The sequence below is a fragment of the Orcinus orca genome, chromosome 18 (genome assembly GCF_937001465.1).
Source record: "Orcinus orca chromosome 18, mOrcOrc1.1, whole genome shotgun sequence".
NCBI classification, from domain to species: Eukaryota; Metazoa; Chordata; class Mammalia; order Artiodactyla; family Delphinidae; genus Orcinus; species Orcinus orca.
The window spans coordinates 66,951,742-66,974,888 of NC_064576.1; the positions used below are offsets into that span (position 1 = coordinate 66,951,742).

Below are 23,147 nucleotides of genomic sequence, written 5' to 3' on the forward strand. Positions count from 1 at the left end.
GACCCAGATACTGTGCAGTTCCTGCCTGGTACCCAGAAAATGTATTCCAACAATAGATAGATCTTTGGCCTTTTCTGTTACAATAAAACAACACGAGACCCCAAAGGGATATTAAAGCAAAACGAAACAGAACCATAATAAGCATGACAGCAAGCCAAAAAAAAAAAAAATGAGAAGGGTGGATATATCAATCTAGGTGTCAGTTTAATTTTACTATCAAGCAAAACATTTCCAAAGTGGCAAGCAAATCGTAACTCAGTCCCTACAGAGTAAGGGCAAGCAAAGGAGAGAGCGTTCCTGAGATTAATGCCCCAACAGCTGCATCCCTGGCTCAGTCTCCTAGGTAGTATGAATAATGGATGGGCTCAAAGGCAACATGCACGATAATGTTCTTTTATTAATGAAATGAAGACTGTTTGGGATGGCTGGCAATAAATTAAGAAAAGCGAAGAAGGAAAAACAGTCACCGTTCGCCTCTGAAAAATGCAGTTACTTAAATCCAATAATTACTGCTACGACAGGAAACATTGCCTCCGAACTTAAACGAGGTACATCTCTTGTGGGTCCTGCACATAGTGCAGAACAGAAATATTTTTGATCCATAGACTGGAAGGCCTGTTGTTTACGAAGAGAAAAACATAACCCATTTTAGTAGATTGATGGTGATATTAAGCATATTCAGGTATTTCATAGGTGGAAGTTTCCCTAGGAGTGAGGCACTGTACTTCAGCTCAGGCTGTGGACTGGGAAATGGCTTGATGTGGTTAGAAAACGTGTCCAAGGTCACATAATCAGCTGAGCTAGGACAAAAAGCTGGTTCTCCTGACTTCCCCCTGCTGCTGCTACCAAGGGGATTAAGCTAAAGCTACCAGACAAGGCAAGCATTACACAGATGTGGGTGACTCAGACTTGCAAAAACAAAGTAATGCTCCAATTCATATTCTCACTTCATTCCTGACCTTCCACCTCCATGCTGTATTTTTCCTACAACATTGCAAAGATAGGCCAGATGGGTACCTCCTAGGTATTTATGCTGATTTCCAAATTTAATGTCAGAAAGAAGATTTAAAATATCTGAGTACTGTGTGGAGGATAGTGTTGTTTCATTGTAACAGAAAAGGCCAAAGATCTATCTATTGTTGGAATACATTTTCTGGGTATTAGGCAAGCACTGTCTCTGATTCGCGCATGCTTGGTGTTAGGGCAGGCACCAAAACGTGATGGATATGAATTTCTCTAAGAGCTCCAACTGCTATGTGTGTCGCCCCCAGATTTGCTGAGGTAACTGGCATGATCTTACCGTTCCTCGGTTTTCACACTTCATCTAGCATCTCCTAAGGACACTCTGATCACCAAGAGCTTGCGGTCTGAGGTAGGGATATGCAGTGTTTCTTTCATGTAGAGCAGGTTTATATTAGTTTCTCCATATCATTTTATTTGGTCAGTTATTTGGTCTGTCAGGATCCCCCAGTCCACTGTTAGCTGGCTATAGCCCCGCACACGACATAGCCGTTGTTATTGGGTACATATTTTAAATAACTAGATTAGGGCTTCCTATTTGGTTACTACTGGTCAGCTCCAGAATCTCAAGAGATTTCTTGCTCACCTCTAACCTGTGATACTTAGCACCAAAATGTGATAATGCAGGCTTCAGATTGTCTTACGAGCTTTTAATGAAGTGATAACTTACTGAGGAAACACTTGGGAATTCTACTGCAAGTCCATTCATGTCTGTTCCACAAAGCTGCAAACCGTGAGCAAAATAACCAATAAAATAATAAATCCGTTAGGAAGTCTTAAGTTTTAATGGAACATCAAGACTTAGGACCACCTTACCTTACAAAGATAGGCATTAGGGAGGAGAGACCCAATTTCCTTGATATCTGGGAAATTTTTGTGATTGAGAAAGAGGAAAGCAGTCTTTCAGAAATGGTTGAAAGGGCCCTGAATTTAAATCTATGATACAGCACTTCAGAGGGAAAGTTATGTTTTGAATGTTTTCTGGGGATAAAATTATCAGTTGGATAATATATATTTTTATAGCAATACTTTAAAAAATTATGTGTTGGCCTATTATTTCTATTTCTTTGCTGAATTCATCTGTCTTGAACTACATGTTGGGCCACAGAATTCAACTGTAAAATTTTAACTATACAGATTTTAGAGGCAATTAATTTTACAGCTACACTTAAAATTCTAAAGATATCATATATAACAGTGCTTACTGTGATAAGGAATTGGACCACAATATGTAGTTGTTGAGTAGATAAATATATGAGGTGATTAATGTTATCTAATGTAAGCATTTGATCATATCTAAAACAAATTGCACTCTTAAATATTGGACTCATAATACCTTTGACTTCTTACTCTTTTGTATTATAGAGTTGTTCGGGGTTCTGTTTTCTTTTGTCATTGCTATTCGGAAAGTACGTAATCACCTAAAATAATCTAATTCTGTATTAACTGAGAAACATTTAATATGTCCCTTATATGTGTGTCACAGTTGGCTAGGCATTCTGGAAAAATGCAAAGAAGTTTCAGATCCTACCCTAGAGCAGCTTGCATGGGATTTGGGAAATATGCAAAGGAAAGGTAATAGGCCTGTGTGCAGTAAGTGTCAAAAGTCTGGTCAAGACAATACTTGCCTGAGGAATTTAGAAAGAAAAAGTGTGATGCAGAAGGTAAAATTTGATCAAATCTTGGAAAATAGAGAAATGCGAGTGGGCAGGAAGTGGGAGAGGTGATGTCAGGTTGGTGAACACGGTAAGCCAGGATGCAGAGGTGAGCGTGATTAAAGTACCTTCAGAGAGATATCAGTTTGGACTGTTTGGATTGCAAGGGAAGAAAACCCAAACCAAACTGGCTTTCAGCAAAAAGAAGAAGTATGATTTTATATAATCTGAAAGGTCCAAAGGTTGGGTCTGGCTTCAGTGATGTGTGGATTCAGCACTCGGTAGGGCTTGGTTTCTTTCTATCCCTCCACTCTGCCTCCCCATGATGGCTTTAGTCTGGAACTTCACGTGGTACCAGGATGTGGGAAGCAGCTCCAGGCTTGCTATCCTCTCAGTTGGGATTCACTGTGAATGTGCAGTCTCAGTGAAAGTCTCCTCATGTCCCGTGAACTGGGTCGGGTGCCCATCCTGAACCAATCACGGGTATTGGCGAACACAGTCAGCACAGGCTTGCTTCTGGGTCACAAACCCATCTGCACCCCACCCTCAGAGATGGAGGTAGGGTCCCCTTCACTGGAACCACAGATTACGTGAGCGGGGGACTTCCAAAGGGAAACCGAGGCGTGGTTAACCGTAAGCTAAATGGATGCTGTGCCCACTAACGGGGACATGAGGTCTGCTGATATCACAGTGATCGCTTTGAGTAATAACAGGAACTAGACCCTGGAAGTTTTTATTGTAAGCACATTGTGACTGTTAGGACAAGGAGTCCAACTTTATGAGGAATTGTAAACAAATTGGACCTGCTGTGTGCAGGATGGGCTGGGGGTTGGCTGCTCTAGAGGGAAATAATGCGACCTCTGTTGTGCTTTCTCATTTCTAAAGCCACAGCACTTAGAGAGTATCTCCTGTGTGCTAAGAGCTGTGGGGAACACAGACAGGATGCCCAGACTTGATCTTGCCCTCCACAGAGTCTACAATGTGGCAGGGAAGACAGTGCATCAGAGTCGATTGCGTTGCAGGCAGGATGCACAGTGATCGCTGTACTGGGCTTCATGGGAACACAGAGAGGTTCTTAAAATGAACCACAGTCCATAGAGCCAGAAGCAGAATAAGCAAGAGCCCTGGGAGGAGAGGTCTGTGGACAGCGATGCCCTCTCAGTCATCTTTGGGAGCAAGTCTGTTGGGGGCACTAAGCATTGCTTGTGTAGCATTTGAGAATGTTGCAAGGACCTGGGTGAGTCAGGAACTGCCTATCAATCAGCAGACCCAGGTCTCCCTAGGAGTTTACAGGCCCAGAATGGGATTGTCCACGTGGTGGAGGCTGGCTTGCTGTCCCTGAGAGAGCTCTCGGGCCATCAGCATGTGAAGCTCTAGTCTTTTGGCCTCTGGCGCTGCTCGTGCTATCTCCTCCCTGGCTCACCCTGGCTAGGACCGGAGGAGGGAACCACTGGAGTCCGGTGGCTCCTTTGAGTTCTGTTTCAATAGACTTTAAATGGGAAGAAATTGCCTGGGCCTCACGTGGGAGGAGAACTGAGTTCTATTCCTAGTCAGTGATGCGATACGGGCAAGTCTCTCCACATACCTGGGCCTCAGTTTCCCTGCCTGTAAAGGCAAAGCCCTGGGCGAAGAATGCTTTATAAATGCTCTTTCAATTCTAAGAGTCTATACATCCAACAGAAAGAACCATCACACCCTTTTCCATGACCTGTGATCATGACATGCTATGTCTCCAAAAATAGCTGCTGTGAAGTTACTGGTGAATCAGCACAACTGAAAGCTCAGGAGCATTTGAGCATGAAGGCCCATCAACAAAGGCCAGCATTTAAAAGCTGCTAACTAGAGAAACTGGCAGGAGTGGCCAGGACTGACTGCTTAAATGGGACAGAGAAAGGGCTGTCCAGGCAGAGGGACAAGTAAGGAAGAGGATGTGACTGACCTTATGAGCATCTGGACAAATGAACATGAAAATAAGGGGGATGGGACCATCCAAGCCCATGAGTGCCACCAGCGTCTGCATAAACTGCGTTACAGTATTGGTGGAGAAATGGCTTATTTCAGTGCTGACAGCCAAGAGAGTGACTTGGAATAATTGAGTCAATTATGGGGAGATGAGGTAAATATGGAGAAGGTGCCAGTGAGAGTAGGCAGGGAGGGAAGGTACTCTGAGGTAAGTTCTAATGAGAGCTTTGTTTTGCATTGTTTTCCTCTGACCTGCAGTTCCTTCATTTCAAAACAATATCTTACATTGTAAAGAAAAACAAAACAAAACAAAACACCACCTTCCATTTCTGGGAGTCTTCACCATTTTGAAAGCATTTGCACATCCATTTTTATATATAGCAACTCTGGAGGGTGGGAGGGCGTTATCCCTGCTCCTTATTTAACTGAGAACTGAGTGAACGGTTCCCATGGTCAGCAGTGGACGGAACAGGACTCAAAATTTCTGACTACAAACCCGCTGTGCAATTTTTCTCCCCGACACTAGAGAACCTCAGTCCACTAGTCAGTATTAGTCCCATGCCAGTGACTGTTTTCTTTCTCAAGAAGGTAGAAATAAAAATATTTTTTATGACCAAGAGAAGCGTTTATATTACTCTTGGATTAACTACAGAGTGGTTTTTATGTGTCAGACTAAATAGACGCCTGTTTTTTACGTTCAACTCTACACAAACAGAGCATTTTCAGTTTGCTTTGAAAGCAAAATACCATGTGTTGTAACTTTACAATGTTTTAAATAAAGTTAGGAATTTGGATTTATGATGCTGAAAAATATCATAAAATCGGTGGGTATAAGACCAAGAACTATGTATGTGAGTTGAGGGTCCTTAAAAATTCGACACTTCGAAGAATCAAAGGTAGACATTTCAACACACCAGTTATTGAATCATTGTATTAACAATCTAGTGAAACGAGAAGTGAATTATTAAAGTTTATCTTCCTCATTGATTTGTAACACTGTTATTCAGATAGTTTTTAAAGCAGAACAATTCAGCCTCATGAAGCCATTTACTGTACTGGTTTCTACACACTGCCTCTCTTTCTTTATTACTTCATTCTGGAACTTTGATTGCCCCATTTTAGATCTGAGATTGCTCTAATGCTACACTGCAATTGTATGAGGGGCTTAGTTTTCACTTTGTTCTCAGAACCCGGCTGGCTATAAATTTATCTCTGTTCTTTGAAGAAGCTAACAGTAAATTTCCAAGAGGAAAAATGGTGGTATATATCCCTGTAGAGGAAAAGTAATCTCTTAAAAGCAGAATAACCTCCAGGCTACATCCTTTTAAAGAGGGACTTTCAAACAAGGATGCCTTCAACTTTTATATGTGTTCTGCATTTTTCTTCAGGCTTTGTACCTGCTCTTCTGCCCTCTGTGTAAGGTTTCTCTGTAATGATCCGTTCCTCCTCACACCCATTAAATCTGTAATGAAGTCATGCCCTTCCCAATCCTGATGTCATAATAACTTCCAGAGCTATGGCTAGAGAGCATATCCTGGAGATCATATGAGGTTTCCTCAGGAAAAGAAGGCATAGGGCCCAAGAGTTGGAATACCTACAACATCGAACTTCAGTTTCGTAAATTACCACACACTACAATGAAAATGAACTTTGTAAAGGAAAATCCATGGGAAGGTTTCCATCAGGTTTAACTGCATTCAAAGCAGTTTTCAATTTCAGGCATTGAGTTCATTCAGATTAAACCCATCCTTGCCAGAGATTGAGCCATACTCCCTCATCAACAGATAATAAGATCATTTAGAATGAGGAGGTGCTAAAATAACAGGACGAGCTTGTGGCTCTGTTTCCATGTCTGACAACTTCATCACCTCTCATCTTTATTAGACAGCTGCCTGGAGCTGAATGTTGATGAACGAGACATGCCTGGCATCCTCACGTGTCAGACACACAGGCCTGAGGCTCCCATTTACCAGGGGGTCTCTGGGTAGGCTGGGAGCGACCGAGGGTATTAGATGTGGTGCTAGCGGAGGTCTGGGGAGGGCCAGGGAGCTGTTGAACCCACAACATCATCCATCCTGCCTGTGCCTGCGATGTCATGACCAGGTGCCCTTAGGAGCTGCTTGTGGGGGAGCAGAGGGCACCCCAGCAGTGGTGACTGTGGTCACCAAAAGTGAGTCATCGTGGACAGGTTAACTTAGCCAGCATATTTTTCTGACCTAAGAAAGTTCCAGAAATCGTTCCTTTTGCCATTTCCTTCAGCCTAATTGTCCTCTTTCTCATTTTATGCCCCTGCTAGACCACCGCTCTTGATAAGGAGAGGCAGGTTTTCCGACGAAGACGCCACCCGGATGTGAGGAGCCGGTACAAGGCCCAGCCAGCTCCGCCCGAACTCAACTCGGAATCGGAAGACTACTCCCCGAGCTCCTCCGAGACTGTTCGCTCCCCAAACTCGCCCTTTTAACAAGACCCTTTTACTCGAAGTCCTAGCTTAACCCTTTGAGACTCTGAGATTTGTTTTTCCAAATTTATGTAAAACAGTTTCATCTGATCTACCTAGCACTCAATGCTTGAATGGCCGAGCAGAACAGTGTGTTTTCTGGTATCCTTGTAGCGATTTCCCTTGGCTGAATGAGACTGTGACTTGTCGTTGGTGGAGATGGCAACTTGCTGCTAATCGGGTCCTCAAAGGGTTAAGGCTACTTTGCAACTTTTTTAAACATAGAAGCAATGAATGTTTTCATCAGTCAATCTAGGATCTGCAGTATGTAACATAGCACTTGTTAACCCTCTGAGTGCATAGGATTTTATGGGGAACCCTTGGGGGATTTTTCAGGCCTTTGGATTTATACACACATGTTTCTTGACTTTGCTGCAGATCAAGGGGTTGTTATTAGATGCTGAGATGTCCAGACAAGAAAAGTGTCTAGAATGATATCTTGCGTGTCCTTTTTTGTGGGTTTAGAACATGGCAGGTTTATAACTTAAGCATCAGCACCCCCTCTTTCCTCTTCACAATCCTATTAAGAAAGGGGCTTTTTTTTTGCATTGGAGGTCTAACTGTCAGCTGCCCTGAGTCCTGCATCCTGAGTGGAGGGACTTGGGCCTGTGACCAACAGCCTGACCCAGAATATAGATGGTGCCCTCACCCCCAAATTGCCTCCATATGAAGATGTGCCGATGACGCCCCAGAAATGCTGCTTCCACTTCAGCTGCTGCTACTGCCAGCGCAGACCCTCAGGAAGGCACCATATCTTGTCCTGTGTTTGGTGAGTGAGAGTCTGCCTGCTCAGTATGAGACCTCTACAGGAAAAAACAAACAAAACACACAACTGGTGGAAAAGAGCAATAAATTGCCAGGTGCTCTATAGGGCTGGAATGTCAAACAGAAAGAGGCAACAAGATCCTGTTCTTTTTCTCACCTGCTTTTTCATGCATTTCAGTCTTCAGTGTGCAATCCACATAGAGTATGGAAGCCGTAAAAAGGAGGAGCACCGGGGCATAGGGGCCCAGAGGCAGGTGCTCTGCAAGATGGCCGAGGAGAAAGCAGAGTGGGCAAACAATCTAGAATAGTCTCAAAATGGTTTTTAAAGAAATAAACCATTGGGAAGATAATTCCATGTGCATCTTTGGGTTACCTACATAATAGTCTCTCAGGGAGAACAGGAATGGGAGACCTAGAGGGTATTCCTGAGGATAAAACTTCCACTCCCTAAGATGACCTTTTTTTTTTTTTTTTTTTTGCGGTACGCAGGCCTCTCACTGTTGTGGCCTCTCCCGTTGCGGAGCACAGGCTCCGGACGCGCAGACTCAGCGGCCATGGCTCACGGGCCCAGCCGCTCCGCGGTATGTGGGATCTTCCCAGACCAGGGCACGAACCCGTGTCCCCTGCATTGGCAGGCGGACTCTCAACCACTGCGCCACCAGGGAAGCCCAAGATGACCTTTTTATAGCACTGTCTTTAGCCATCCAGAGGGAGATGCTGTTTTCTCTCTTTGGGCCAAGTCCTGTCCGACACATGTATTTTACTCCTGTTACCAAATCTTTCTCCCTAGCCCTGTGTCTCCCCCGGTGAGCTTCTACTGCAGTGTGTCACGTTCAGAATGGGGGCCTGAGGCAGCCTGTAGTCACTGCGATGCTTAGTGGGGAGGCTGGCCATGGTGTTGGAAGGCAGGGGCCCGACTCGAATGTCCTCCTAAGGTTTGCTCAACTGTGTGGCCCGGGAGACAACCAGTGAGTGATGGCTCATGAAATTTGCATCTAGATGGCTGAACAGCACTCACTGTCTCGGCTTTGAAATATACTTCAATACCTGAAAGTCTTGAAATCTGTGTGCAGCACTTCCACAGTCAGTCCTTACTTTCAAATACAGATGGATCTTCGATGGCTGCTTTTTACTCTTCAACTGATGAAGGTATGGTCTATATTACTCTAGATTTTAAAATCACAGCATGTCATGACTTTTGCAAAATTGTTCCCCCAGTTTTTTGCTCTTTCACATTTAGGTTTATCTCTTCGGTCTGTGTTGTCTTGCCATGTATATATTAGATCATTTATTGAGATTCCCCCCTGCCCCCCACTCCCTTTTAGAGGGTCCTGAAAGCTTAATACACAACATCACAAAGTAGCACAAATCAGCTGGGTTTCTTGGGGAGGAGGAGGGCAGAACACGAGGAAGGGTGCGGCGTGTAGGTAGATTCCATATTAGTAAAGTTCCCTGAACTGGTCAGAAACGACTGCTTTCTCTAGAACTCTAAAGCAAAGCACTATTCTAAGTAAGACTAAGGAGTAGGTAAATAGCTTGGCCTTAACTCTAAATGTGGGAATATGAAAAAATTCTATGGGCAGAGACCTACCTACAGTAGATTGTGAATTTCTCTGAATTACTGCTTTTCCTGTGGGTATTACATGTATTGCTCCAATATCTAGTGTACAGACCTTACAGTGCATGGCTCAGGCCTTTTTCCATCCAAGTCTTGAAGGACTGTGGACCGTGTGAAGCTGTGGCGTGTTTCCCAGAACACTGCAGAGGGGTAGCTCGGAAGAATGCAGGGCCATTCAGCATGGGGATCCCAGTGCATCGCTGTAGAATTTGAGCGATCTATGCTGAATAAACAGCGGAATGTGACCTGTCAAGTAGAAATATTGAGTAATCAGATGGAATGCAATCTTTTCAGCACTAAGCTATTGAGATCCTGAATGTCAGAGATGTACTCAGAGGGTTAACAGACAAGCACAAGGCATGCTGATTACGTGGGTGTACCCAGACTGCTTTTGCTTTTAGCCAGTACTTTCTATTTTTTTCCACAACATTCTTGGGATAGTTCAAGTTTGAAATAATTAAGTGGTGGTGTTCTTTAAGGAATTTCTATAACCAAATGATCTTATTTTTTATTTCACTTTATTATAGAATAAACATGTACCATTATGGCAGTGTATCTATCTCTATAATTATCAATTTAATCATTGCCACAAGTGTCTCCATATTTTTTTTCCTAAGTATTTAATATAGCTCTTATGGTGGTGGCCTGGTGATGGGGACTGTCTTTCCTTTATTGATACATGACCAACCATATGGTATTTTCAAGGGAATTTTAAGATTCATTTTGTTTCAGTTTGGTAGTAGACTTGTTAAGGAAAAAACTTTCATTACTTGCATCGTGTAAACCATCTCTGTAGATGAGAACTGTTCATATTGATGAACACATTTTTTTCTCGACATTGTAGCAGAAATCATTTTATTTGTCATAATCAATGAATATGTGATTTGCTCCAGATCATTAGAAGGAAAAGTAAGATTTCAGTCATTGAAAATGTTTTTACTGTAGCCCTTATCTAACTTACACGTGGTGCATACTAAAATAAGCAGAGAAAAAATTGCAAATAAACTACTGAAAACGCTTGGTGTTTTGTGTTCAGTGAGACCTTCCTAGAACCTGCTCAGGACCTGCACGGGTGGTGGTTAACAGGCCCATCAGATATTGTTGAAAAAAAGCAATATATCCATGAATGAAGGCTAAAATTGCAACCCTTTGAGGTATGTTTCAGTTGGAAAAAAAAAAAAGAAAAGAAAAATTGGCTTAGCTTAGAGGGTCACGGAGCTATCGTATGACCACGGCTCATGTACATTAAATCATGGTTGTTTGCTGGCCAGCAGTGCCCATTAGACGACTCTATCCCCTGTGCTGAAAGGCAATTGTGCTTGAGGGAGAGCTTTCTTAATATTATTGTGTTGCCTGCTAGCCTGTCTCTGGGTCAGGATCTGTCAGCATTTCCATGATAAACTTCTAATTTCAAAGGTTTTTAATTTGACCATAAAAAGGTGCCCCAGGCTGAAGTTTGCTGTAGAGGGCCTGTTCCAAAGAGTGAAGGTTCGCCGCCTTCTTTTCTCTGCCCAATTCTCCCGAGAAAAGAACAACCAAAAAATCAGGTATGTTCCCTCATTGTGAATTCAGAATTTTAGAAAGCACCAAGATCCAAGATGGTAGTTTAATGTAATTATTCATTTGGATGTGGGTTTAAAAACAAATAATGAGTCACCTGGCATATATTGTAGATAATGTATCTTTTCTATAATTTGTAAATCGTTAATTTTTTAAACTGTTATATGATTTCAGGGTGGGGCGGGGGGGAATCCAATCAAAGATTTTTTAAAACTTGAAGTTGGTCAGTTCAAGGGTTAGCCTTTCCTGCGTGTTGTCTGCCATTTCCATTAAGAGTTTGGGAAAAATGCTCTCAGACAGACGCTTATTTTGCATGCAGTGATAGAGGGTCAGATATATGCTTCTTTGGGAGATACGGATTTCTTTATTTAATCAAGTTTCATGAAGCCATTCTGGTCTGTTGAGGAAAATAGTGATTAAAAGCACTTCCAAATTAACATTTTTGTCAATTCGGATATGATAAGCACGTAATATGATAATGCACTTCACACTTTCTTGGTTTAAAGACAAAAAAATCAGCAAAACTTGAGGACACATTTGATCACTGCAAATGTGCTTGAAAAATTGGCTCAATGGTGCTTATACATGAAACAGTAACAAATGGGGTCCCTAGGACTGTCAGAAGGAATCTTCCGTTTGTATGTAGTTACATACTTGAGGAGGTGGTGCTTTTAAGGCAGTCTTATTTTTTAATCATCTCAAATATGCAACCATTCATCCAGTAACATTAAGGGTCGTAAACTGGTGGGAAACAGGAAATTCAATGTAGAAGCTGAGAATGCCTCTGCGTGGTGTGGTTTTTATTTTTCCTTTGGATTTTTTGTTGTTGTCATTCTTGGGCTTCAACGCTGAAGCTATGCGATCATTTTTCAGTGAGTGAGCCTCTAACCGGCAGGTGTTTTGATCATGAGGTTTGCAATCTCTTGCCCTTGGAGACAAGTGAGAGCTCTAGTTTCATACCTTTTCATAAAGGAAGAGCAATCTCTACAATTAAACCCTACCTGTAAATGTCCTCAACATTCTTTTTTGGTTAACTGATGTGAGACCCTTAATGTTGCTTCAATGTAAAATTGTATATTTTTGTCTGTGATATACTTTATTAACTTAAAGTAAATAATAGTTCTAAAAGTCTTCACTGTCGGTATTAAGAGAAAGTAGGATTTTAAAAGTGATGATGAAGATGCTATAATGTCAATTCATTCCAGTCCAATCGAATGTGGTAAGAAAAAGACCTTGAATAATTCTCTAGGGACAATTTCTCACTGACCATTGATATTAATCTTTGATATATTCTCAGAAAAAATAAAAAGAAATTGAAACTGGTCCAAGGTTAGAGTCACATCCTCGATAACTATTTTTTTTAATTTTATTAGGAAATTAATAATGGTCTTTTTCAATCTGGCTGAAAGAAAATTATTAAAGGATTAGTTGAGTGTGAAATTAAATAGTATTTTGCTCATGCATACTGAAAAGGTGGGCTAGGAACCTGATGCATTTAAATAAGTTTCTGAAAGGTTTCAATTTGGTGCAAGAAAAAAAAAAACAGTGTTTCCTTCAAAAATACTGAATTTATCAATTGCTGCATGGATCAGATGGCACAGGTTAATCTTTGATTTTCAGAATCTTAATGAAATAACTTTCAAACGATTTGTATCCATGATTAAAGCTGGAATGAGATCCAATTTTTTTCCCTAATCGCTCAGTTTAAGCTAATAAATGTAGGTTAATGTGGATGAAATCATCTGTGATACATTATGTTCATTTATCAACTGAGCTTTTTTGATGTTGCCTGTTTTTATGTAAAACATGTTCTTAAAAGTTAATAAAATAATAGTACTTGGTGTATGAACTGCTACGTAATACCCGAGCTCCAGTGTCCACTCCTCAGTTCACTTTGCCGTAATGGAGTAAAATTTCATTTTAGTTCAATTCATAATTGACACATTCACTCCATGAAGGAATAACCCAGCTGTGTTCTTGAGGGGAATTCTCTCTATGCAAGGCTTTAAAAATTAGTCATGCAGTCGGAGTGTAGCTTTCCCACATGTCCTTCCTAGCAGAGTGTATATTTCATGAGCATAATTCAAAAACAGCTATTCTAAAAATGTCCCTTTTCATATATTACCTTCCTGCCTGGGCCAGTGACTTGGATAAACACAAAGAAATCAAATACCATTCAGGCCTATTTTACCCTTCCACCTAACAAGATCTCCAGAGAAGAGTGTTGTTTTATCTGCTAACCTGTAATTAGCTGCCATTTTTATAGCGATGTCCCATCAGGCATCCCATGTGCAATACTGACCTTAGAGAAAATCGCCATGCTGTACAAGGGAATAACGTTCTTTCTTACGTGAGTTGTTCAATGCTAGGAGATTGAAAAGTCGGCCAGCAAAAGTGACTGCAGGACCCTGGTGTCCTAGGAAGATGCCAGAATATCTCCGAGCACTTGTAAAATTAGCAGTCACCTTCCTGGCCATCTACATGCTGCTGCTGCTACCGCTGTTGCTGTTTTTGTGCCTTTTGCTCCTCTGCAGTGAAATTGCTGGGTCCTTTCTAGGATTTCAGGGCAACTGCTGTGAAACAATAGCTAAAGTGATTGCTTCCTAAGGACCATTACCTTGTTTTATGAGGCTGGCGGCTTTGCCAAAAACCTGCCATCAGAAAAAAACGTGCCCTGACACAGAAACATCAAATACCGGCAACTCTGGGATTGAGGATGATAAAACTACCACATCAGGAAACTGGGAGAAAGGCCTTCCAGGACTTTTGAAAGGTAGGACTTAATGTTCAGATAAGGAAGTTCTGCAAATGGTGGTAAATGGGTCAAGTAAAACAGGAGAAGAAGCATCCTAGGAAATTCCGTACACTACTACCTCCTTACACAGAAGAAAGGCTTTGCTCTATCTCAGAAGGCAGCCAGCCTCCCCAGCTCCAGAAGGGGCACCAAGGGAAGAGGGGGAGCCCCGCCCAGCCAGCTGGACCAGCCAAATCCATGCTGGCCGCCAGCTCTGTGACAGATGTCCTTGCCAGCTTGCCTGCACATCCAAATCATTCATTCAGATGTTTCCTGAGTAAGTGCCAGCACCACAGAGGGCACCCCATTTGGGCTTAGAAAAGAGACACCCCATTGTCCTTTTTTTTTTTTTTTGCTATGGATTAGAAGACTTTAAAGATGAGAAAATGTGCTTCTAGCTGCAAGGTTTGCTATTTATCTCAGACTCCTCGTCCAGGGTTCAGATAACCTGGACATCGCATCCAATCAGGCTTTGTGGTTATGGCAACTTGGATTCTCTCACTTGAGGATGTGTTTACCATCTGCCTGTTCAGTGGTGCACACACCCTGTGCTACTCTTGGCTCCGCTCCTGGCCTCTGGGGTAGAAGGCTCCCAGAGTCTTCTCTGCTGTTTGTAATTAGCATGCGATTTACAACTGTCGTAGACTAGCACATCTATTCAACAAGCATTCTCCAGGACCTACTGTGAGTGACGCACCACATGGAAGCCAAGATGAACAAGACACCATTCCTGTTCTTAAGAATCTCAGATCTAGTGAGAAATCTTCTCCTCTGGATGGCCATGGGCTGGGGCACCTGATTTATCACTCACAGATGGCCGAACAACAGTTTGTCGGGGGAGAGGCATCCCTACCAGCCCGAGACTGGCCCCCTCAGCATGTGTAGACTGTGCTCCTGTGAGCAGGCCAACCGTCAGTCACATGCAAATACATCTGTGGCCTGCTCTGTTACAACAATTCATATATTCATGTGTCACCCTTAGAAAGGCCCTGGAAGGAGGCAAAGATGGGAAGGAAATAGGAGACAGAGAGAGGGAGGGAAGGAAGAAATGAAGGCTGCTGACACCAAAGCTGCCCCAGTCCTAAGACCTAGTGTGTTACTGGGGAGCTTAGAGGAAAGGAAGAGTATTAATGTCTCACAGAGTGCTCTTCAGGCCCAGTCCGAGGACGTGCTCTGCGGGAATTATAGAACATACCTCAGTGTAGGTTTAACATGGTCTCTTCCACACTCTTCATTCAGGGGAGTGCCCTCCACCCCCTGTGACAGGATGAATAATAAGACCCCACTGACAGAACCATCAATGCATTTCTTTAGGAAGCAGGGGGTGGGGTGTTTCCCAAAAATGTTCTAATCTCACACTTTACTGTCCATTCTCTCCCTGACTTTCGAGATCCTCTTGGAGGACCTAATTCCCTTGAACCTGGGAATTCCTAGTAACAGGAATTTCAACCTGGGGGGCCCCCTCCGCCATCTGCCATCGGGGCACTTCGTCTAATCCCATCTCCAGCAAGCTCCTATCAGGTGCCAGTCCCACTGCTGGATCCTGGGATCCATCCTGGCGGCATGAGATAAAAGACCTAACCACTGCCTCCCCGACGACTGAGGTCCCGTGCAGGGAGCAAGTAAACAGAGAGACATCAACCAGCATGAGCAGGGCCGCGAGAGGAGAGCACGGGGTACTTCGCAGGCACTTTGGAAGTTCATCTAACTGAGATGGAGGGGCGAGGGGATTCAGGAGGCTTCCTGGAGCAGGTGCCCCTGAGTGAGTGTCTGAAGGATAAGTAGGAATCAGTCAAGAGAACGAGGAACGTACTTTAAGCCATGGGGACATACTTAGAGAACATGGTGGAGCTCAGAATGGGTAAGAGGCAGGTTTAAGGGTGGTCCTAAGGAGGCCAGGGTACAGCCCAGGGAGCTGGGACCCTCAGACCCTCAGCTATCATGCAGGAGAACAGGCATGGAGATCAGCCCATCTCCTCGCTGTGTGTCCTCAGAATGTGGTGGGTAAACTTAAAAATGAAACAGCCCCAGACTCTGGGTCACCAGAGCTGGTTAAGGAGGAAGGGGAGCTGGGTGCATGACTCTTGGGGGGACATTAGAGACACTTCCCGAAATAACACGGATCCTAATGGATCCCTCACAGCAATTGCAGAGGGCAGCCTCCCTGTGCAAACGGAAGGGCTAGTCATGTGTTAATCCTTTCCTACAAGGAGTAGAGTCTCCAACTCACAAAGCTTCTCAGCTCACAGGGAGAAAAAATCACTTCTTCTCACCTGTGTTGCTTCACTGCTGATAAAAAAAAGGAAAAGAGAAATGCACTGACCCCGAAAATAGCTCTCTCTCTCCTCCTTCTGGGGCAAATCCACATTATCACCTTTCCCTCCAGCAGGGTGATAATTAACGTTCCACCCGAGAGAGGTTTCATTATTCCATCAGAATTACCTATTAATTTGCTGGATTCTTCCGACGAAGCGGTGAACTTGTCATGATGGGAACATTGTTCAGAATGTGAAATATCCTTTCATTTTCAACAGGTAAATCAAAGCCCAAACCAACCTAGACATGTTTAATTTCTGCTCTCGACATGGTCCCCTCTGTTCTCACTGTTGTGGATGTTTCATTTTTCAACATTTTCTAAGTTCTCTGCTCTCGTGCTGAGCAAACTGTTTGGGCTTCATCAATAGCTTCTATTTTTTTTAAATTCCTCTGTAGAGGAAGGTTCACACTGGCTTCTTAAATTGGAAAACTGAACATTTCCTGCTCGGGATGGGAGGGAGGCCTCATTCCAACACTTGCATCTGCTGATTCTCTCACGGGACTTCTGCCCAGTGGTTTTGTGGGTTCTCCTGAATTGCCCGCACCTTGGTGTGCTTTTCTGTAAAAATGTTGTCGGCGCGTACGTGTGCCTCGATTCCGCTGCCTCTCGGGGCCTCTCACAACAGGGCCTTCCTCTCTGAACATGTTTGTACCAAAAAGGTCTGATGAAAACACACCAAGAGCAGCCCTGGTGCAGAAGGAGGGAGGCGACTATCACCTGGACGATCGGGTCTCTGGAATAAAAGAGCGTGGAGACCCGCCAGCCTGGGTGACCAGGTGCCGGGAGGAGGTCTGATCACTGCTAAGCCTCGGATCTCTTTAGTGTCAGCCGACCAGAGCTTCCGTGAGCCCCTGTTAACCAGAGCCCAGGAGTTACAGTAGCAGAGGATGCCCTTGGACCTAAAGGGTCACTCCTAACTGTCATGATCAAGATTATCCAACTCAGCTCTGTCCCCAACTTGTCAGCAGGGTTCGCTCTAAAGGAGAGGAACCTTCTAGGTGAGAGAGAGGCCAGGGGCTCTTGGGGCCAAGTCAGGCCTCCTCCCAGCGCCCAGCTCCACTCATCAGTGTTTTAGCAACAACAGCCCCATAAACCCCACCACGGCCATGCTCAGTCCCCTCCCAAGAGACACGTCTGCTGCCTGAAAACCATGCGGCCTCTCCACCATAAATGCCCAAGGTTTCGCTTCTCCTTAATGCGGCCCTAAATCCAGACTGGCCTCTGGGCAAACTCTGGCCCCGGCCTCCATCATGCCTCTTCAAGCCTGGAGATTTGGGAATCATTTCCAAGAAAGTTAGCTTTCACAAGAGAGACCATGTGCCCCTATTCGAGGAACAGACACCATTTTGGGGAAGTCAAAGCACAGTGGCTGGGTAGGCTGTTTGCTGTTTCCTGCCCTGCGGGTCATGAACACGTCCTGAGAAATATCCCCGATACCGTAACTCATCCTGAAAGCCTCGCTAGCCAGGGAACATGTGACGTAGAGACAGAGCTTCTCCATTCTATGTCTGTTGCATCAACATTTACCTCTCAAAGCTCAGACCCAGAACCACCGCTGCTTCTGTGCTGCTGTAGTTAGCAGGCTCCTTCCCCCACTCCACAGCATCTGGCGGACATGGGTGCCAGTACTGGAGTTCCTAGCGGTATCACTACCTAGTTATCCAAAAAGTGTGTATGTGTGAGTGGTATGTGATGTGTTGCGTATGTGTGTTTGCAGGTATGCATGTGCTACGTGGTGTGTGTGTATGTGTGTGCCTATGTATATGGTGTGAATATGTGATGTCTGTGTATGTGTGTATTTGTGTATGTGTGTGTGCATGTATGTGTGGTATGTTCTGTGTGTATGTATGTATGTATATGGGGGGGCGTGGTGATTAAAAAATGTGAGTCCACATCACACAATGCAGCAAGCTTCCTGCTGCAGGCAGCTTAACTGTCCCAAGTGTCTGCCATCTTAGTATCCCCCAGAAAGATGATCCCCCCCAGCGTCAGGCTTAGTAGTCTTCTGTAACATGGGACCAGCTCCTGGCCACAGCCGGCCTCCTAGGGCTCTGTTTACTCTCCTACACTGTCATCCACTTCACCATTTGCCACCAGTGTGGGAGACAGCTGCCATGACTTTAGATTTGAGCGGTCAGCCTCAAGGTCAACCTTGACCTTACGGCAAGGTCAGGCTTGCTGTAAATCAGGGAGGCACATGAAAAATGAGGTGCCCTTTTCTCCAATCCAAGCTCCTATACTTTCAGTTCCAGGCAGGAGTGTCCCGTCTCCCCGCTTTCCCCCAACGCTGCTGCTCTTCACAGATATCTGACGTGAAGCCTGCTGGCTACTGGCGTCTTAAAAATGTTTACGTGTGAAGGGACTTCCCTGGTGGTCCAGTGGTAAAGAATCCGCCTTACAATGCAGGGGACGCGGGTTCGATCTCTGGTCAGGGAACTAAGATCCCACATGCCGTGGGGCAACTAAGCCTGCACGCCACAACTACTGAGGTTGCACGCCTCAACTAGAGAGCCTGCGTGCCACAACTAGAGAAGAGAAAACCCGCACGTCACAACTAGAGAGAAGCCCACACCGCAACGAAAGATCCCGCATGCCACAACTAAGGCCCAAAGCAGCCAAAAATAAATAAAATAAATAATAAATCTTTGGGCTTCCCTGGTGGCGCAGTGGTTGAGAGTCCGCCTGCCGATGCAGGGGACACGGGTTTGTGCCCCAGTCCAGGAAGATCCCACGTGCCGCGGAGCGGCTGGGCCCATGAGCCATAGCCGCCGAGCCTGCGCGTCCGGAGCCTGTGCTCCGCAACGGGAGAGGCCACAACAGTGAGAGGCCCGCATACCACACACACACACACACACAAAATGTTTACGTGTGAAATCACCAGACAATTATCTTTCTTTCACCCGGGCCCAGCTCTAACAATCAGCCGGTTGCCCTCCGATATTGACTTTCTTTCTTCCTGTTGGTTTGGCTGACAGTAGGATGCCTAATGGGACACTGGCCATGTCTCTGGAGAGTGAGGGTCACAGAAGGGACCCTTATCTGGTGATGGGGTGACAGGAGGGAAAGGGCCACATTTGTAAGTATAAGCGGGGACTCATTTTGTGCAGTGGATGAAAACTTCTGAGAGTGAGAGTTTGAAATTCCCCTTTTCCTGGGAAAGCATCTATTTTCCTCTATTTGGTTTCAGCCATACCTAAAAGCCAAGTATAAGCTAGGGTTTCCAAAAAACAGAATTCTCAAGTTCATGAACCACAGCTAATTCAGTCCAATATGGCCCTCCGGCCAGCAGCTCCCTGAGCAGAGATCTGTTCACAGGCGTCAAACCACTTGCTATAAACGTTCTCTAAGGGCTCCAAGCTAAGACCATAGGTCACCTACGAGGAGGCAAGTGAGAGCATCATCCGAGCTTTGCCACCACCTGGGGACATACATCACTGCACAGGCTCAGGGATCTCAATGGTGCAACATGTCTGCTTAGGACACCAAGTTCCAAACCTTGCATGGCAGGAAATGTGGCTGGTAAGGACATCATGGGGACCTATGTGCCTTATGAAACAATGAAGAGGCATTGAAGGGTTTTAGGTAGGGTGTGGCATGCTGAGATGTATGCTTGTAAAAGATGACTCTGTCATGAGTAGAGGCTTGTTTGAAAGGGGACAAGCCTGGCAACTGGAAAACCCATTAGGGGACTGGTAATATTTTAGGACGAGATAGTGAAGTCCTAAAGTGGGCAGTGGTGATAGGAATGGAGAGGAAAGGCACTAAGGACATGTTTAGGAGGCCAAATCAATCAACAGAACCTATTTCTCATGGGTGATTTGGTAAGCGCCGTGTGAGTAGCAGAGGAGGGAAGAGGACAGCAAGTGCTGGGGTGGTGGACCAGCTTGGTTTTGAACATATTGAGTTTAGTGGACTGTGGAGCGTCTGGGAGGGGAGAACCCACAGGAACAAGGCTGGGCTGCACATGGGTGTGGGAGTGGAGCAAAAAGCAATATTTGAAACTTTTAAGAGTGAATACCACCACCAAGGAGAGTTACGAACCTAAGTAGAGAGGGGGGGTAAGGAAGGCACCCTGGGCCCCTCTAGCACAGGAGACCCTGAAGGAAGCAAAGACTCATAGACATGAGGGACTGGGCATCAGAAGAGGGGCTTGGAGCCAAGGAAAGAGGTGATTTCCAGGAGGGAGTGATGGGGTGTGTTAAATGCAGCTGAGTGAGTTCCTAGGATAAAAAGGGAAGGGTTATGGAAATAAAGATCAACCAAATAAGAAAAGCAAAGGCTAGTTATTCTGGACTTGCTGTAGCAAGGGAGTCAGCTGCCATCACTTGTGTTGGGCAGAGACCCGAAGGCAGGCAGAGGAGTGGGAACGCTTTAGGGTGGAAACGGGAAGGCTTCAGGTGCGCCCTGACTGCTGGCCACTGGCCTGGGGCGACTGCAGGTGGACCAACTAGAAATGGGGCATACTATGGGATTGGTTAGGGGTGCATATTTGGTTTTCTCTGGTTGGTCCTAAGTCAGAAGCGGGGATGAAAATAGGGAAATTTCCAGTTATTAATCAAGTCCTGGCCATTTGGGGCTGATTGTTATAGAAGTTACTGTTTAGCTTCCTGAACTGTCACCAGCGATAGCCATCTAGAGCTTCCTACAAGCTTCCTGACTTATAACAGGCTGGCTTCCTGGGTTGCCCATTGTATATGAAAGGATTGGTTTCCTAGGCTTATTGCTGCAGGTTGTGGGTCAAAGTTCTCTTTTTATATATAGTCTGGCATTATCCATTTGCATATTCAGTCTCTCAGGGTACAGATTTGGCTTCTGGGAGCCTTCCTGAAAGCAGTTTCAGAGAAGCCAAGAGAGCAGAGAGTAGAAAGGTGAACAAGAGGTAAGCACACGTAGACAGAGCATGTGTCCCTTGCTCTTTCAAGAAGATTTTGTTAAGAGAAGGAGTAATTAAAGGGTGATAAGCCTCCAAGAAGTGTTCTGTTTTTAAAAGAATGAACTTGAACTTTGTTCACTGAGAAAAACTATTAACATCCCATGAAAAGGGCTGAAAATATCAGACTGCCTAGTAGATATCTCCCCAAGCATGACTCATACGGACCTCGAATTTCACCAGGTCCAAAACTGAGCCCACTCTCCCTTGCTGCAAATAAGTTCCATGCCCTGTACACCCTGGGTTAGTTGGTCACTCCCCTCCAACCAGGCATCACTGAGTCACTAAGTTCTATCGATTCTACCATCGTCATGCCCATCCCCTGCTCTTCAATACCACTGGTACTTCCTTGGTTTACGTTCTCATTATTTTTCAGTTGGACTATTTTGACAGGTTTCAAACTGGTCCTTTCAACCCCTGTCTGTCCTGTCTGAAAACTGCTGACTGAGCTTTCTTTTTAAAATGCAAATCATCTTACTTTTCTGTTTGCATTCTTTCAATGGAGCCCACAGGATAAACTGCCAACTTCTTATTATGGCACTCATTCATTCATTCCACAAACAGTTCTTAAGCATCTACAATGTACCAGGCATTCTGTTGGGTACTGAGTATACAATAGAAAATCAATAAATCTATCCCCTGGTTCCTGAAGTTTGTGGTCTAGTGGTGGGTAAACATTAATCAAATAATTGCACAAAGAGCATTTCAACTGTGATGAGTATTATAAAAGGGAGATGCAGGGTACAATGAGAGTATCGGATAGAGGAATTTGATGGAAATAGGGAGGTCAGGAAGGCTTCCTGAGCTGAGATTAGAAGCCTGAGTAAGAGTTAACTAGCAAAGAAGAGGGTAAAGTGCATTGTGGGGAACAGTTTGTGCAAAGCCTCAGTGGTGGAAGGAAGCATGCTAGCCCAAGGGACTGAAATCTGGCCAGTGTGGAGGAAGAAAGGTGTGAGACACCTGAGAGATAGACAGGCAGGTCTTACAGGGAGGTTCATCTTTATCCCTCAGAGGAATTGATAGGTTTTAAGTAAGAGGTGGGGGTGGTGGTGATGGGATCAGATTTTCATTTCAAAAAGGTTACTCTGGCACTAGTAGGAGCTTTAAGGGGGTGTGGCTGAGAAGATAGAGGTAGAAAGCAGTACAGATAAAAGCTGACAGTAGATACACTCTGCTGGTGATAGTGGAGATGGGAATTATGGATATTTAGGAGCTATTCTTAACAGGACTTGAACATGAGGGGTCTGAGCAGGAGTTGTCAGGGATGATTTTAGCTTTCTCGCTTACAGAGGGATAATGGTCCCTCCCAGTCCCTGAGTTAGGGAACTCTGGAAGAGAGCCAGCTGAAGGAGTAGAGGAAGATGCTGAACTTAATTTTAGACGTGTTCTTTTTGAGGTGACTCTGACACATCCAAAAGACCTAGAGCGTGCATTAGGATATACTAGTCTGGAACCCAGAGGAGACATGTATCTTTAGTCTATATACAGGAACTCACTGATGGATGAGAATGCCTGAGACGAGTGTGGGCCAAGCGGAGTGGTCTTGGGCTGAGCCCTGAAGAACTTCAACCAATAGTGATTGGATAGAGGAGAAAATGCACACGAGAAGAGACAGAGAAGCAGCTGGAGAAGCAGGCAGAACCCAGGAGAAGGCTGTATTGTGAAAGCCAAGGGTAGAGAGTGCATAGAAAACTTAAAAAAAAAAAAGTCGGTAGAATTTAGCAATATGGAGGTTATTAGCTACCTTAGCAGCACTTCTCAAGCCTGTGTCATGGAAGAATGGAAAAGGATATCTGCATGATACCAAGGGAACCAGGCAAGGCTGCCCTGGGTCAGATGCAACCAGCCCAGAAGCTCTAGCTCCCCAGCACCCAACTGACTGCCCTGAAGTGTAAGGGATTATTAGCCGGGCCCACCTCTAGCTTATTCTCAGCATACCAGTGAGCAGTTGGGAAGCTCTGCCTTGTAGGGAAAGTACAGTTTCCAGAAAGTGATGGATCCTGGAAGCTAGATTACAAAGGGAATGGGG

The 23,147-nt window shown here is 44.7% G+C and overlaps 1 protein-coding gene across 4 annotated transcripts in view; it reads left to right on the top strand.

Annotated features, from left to right (window-relative positions):
* The window catches only part of DCLK1 (doublecortin like kinase 1), a 324,978-nt gene extending 314,443 nt beyond the window's left edge, over positions 1-10,535 (top strand). For all 4 annotated transcript variants that reach the window (XM_033410091.2, XM_033410089.2, XM_049701368.1 and 1 more), the window contains one exon: positions 6,934-10,535. In XM_033410091.2, the coding sequence (XP_033265982.1) occupies positions 6,934-6,991 (58 nt within the window). In that variant the 3' untranslated portion in view covers positions 6,992-10,535. The remainder of the gene's footprint in view (positions 1-6,933) is intronic.
* The last annotated feature ends 12,612 nt before the right edge of the window (positions 10,536-23,147 follow it).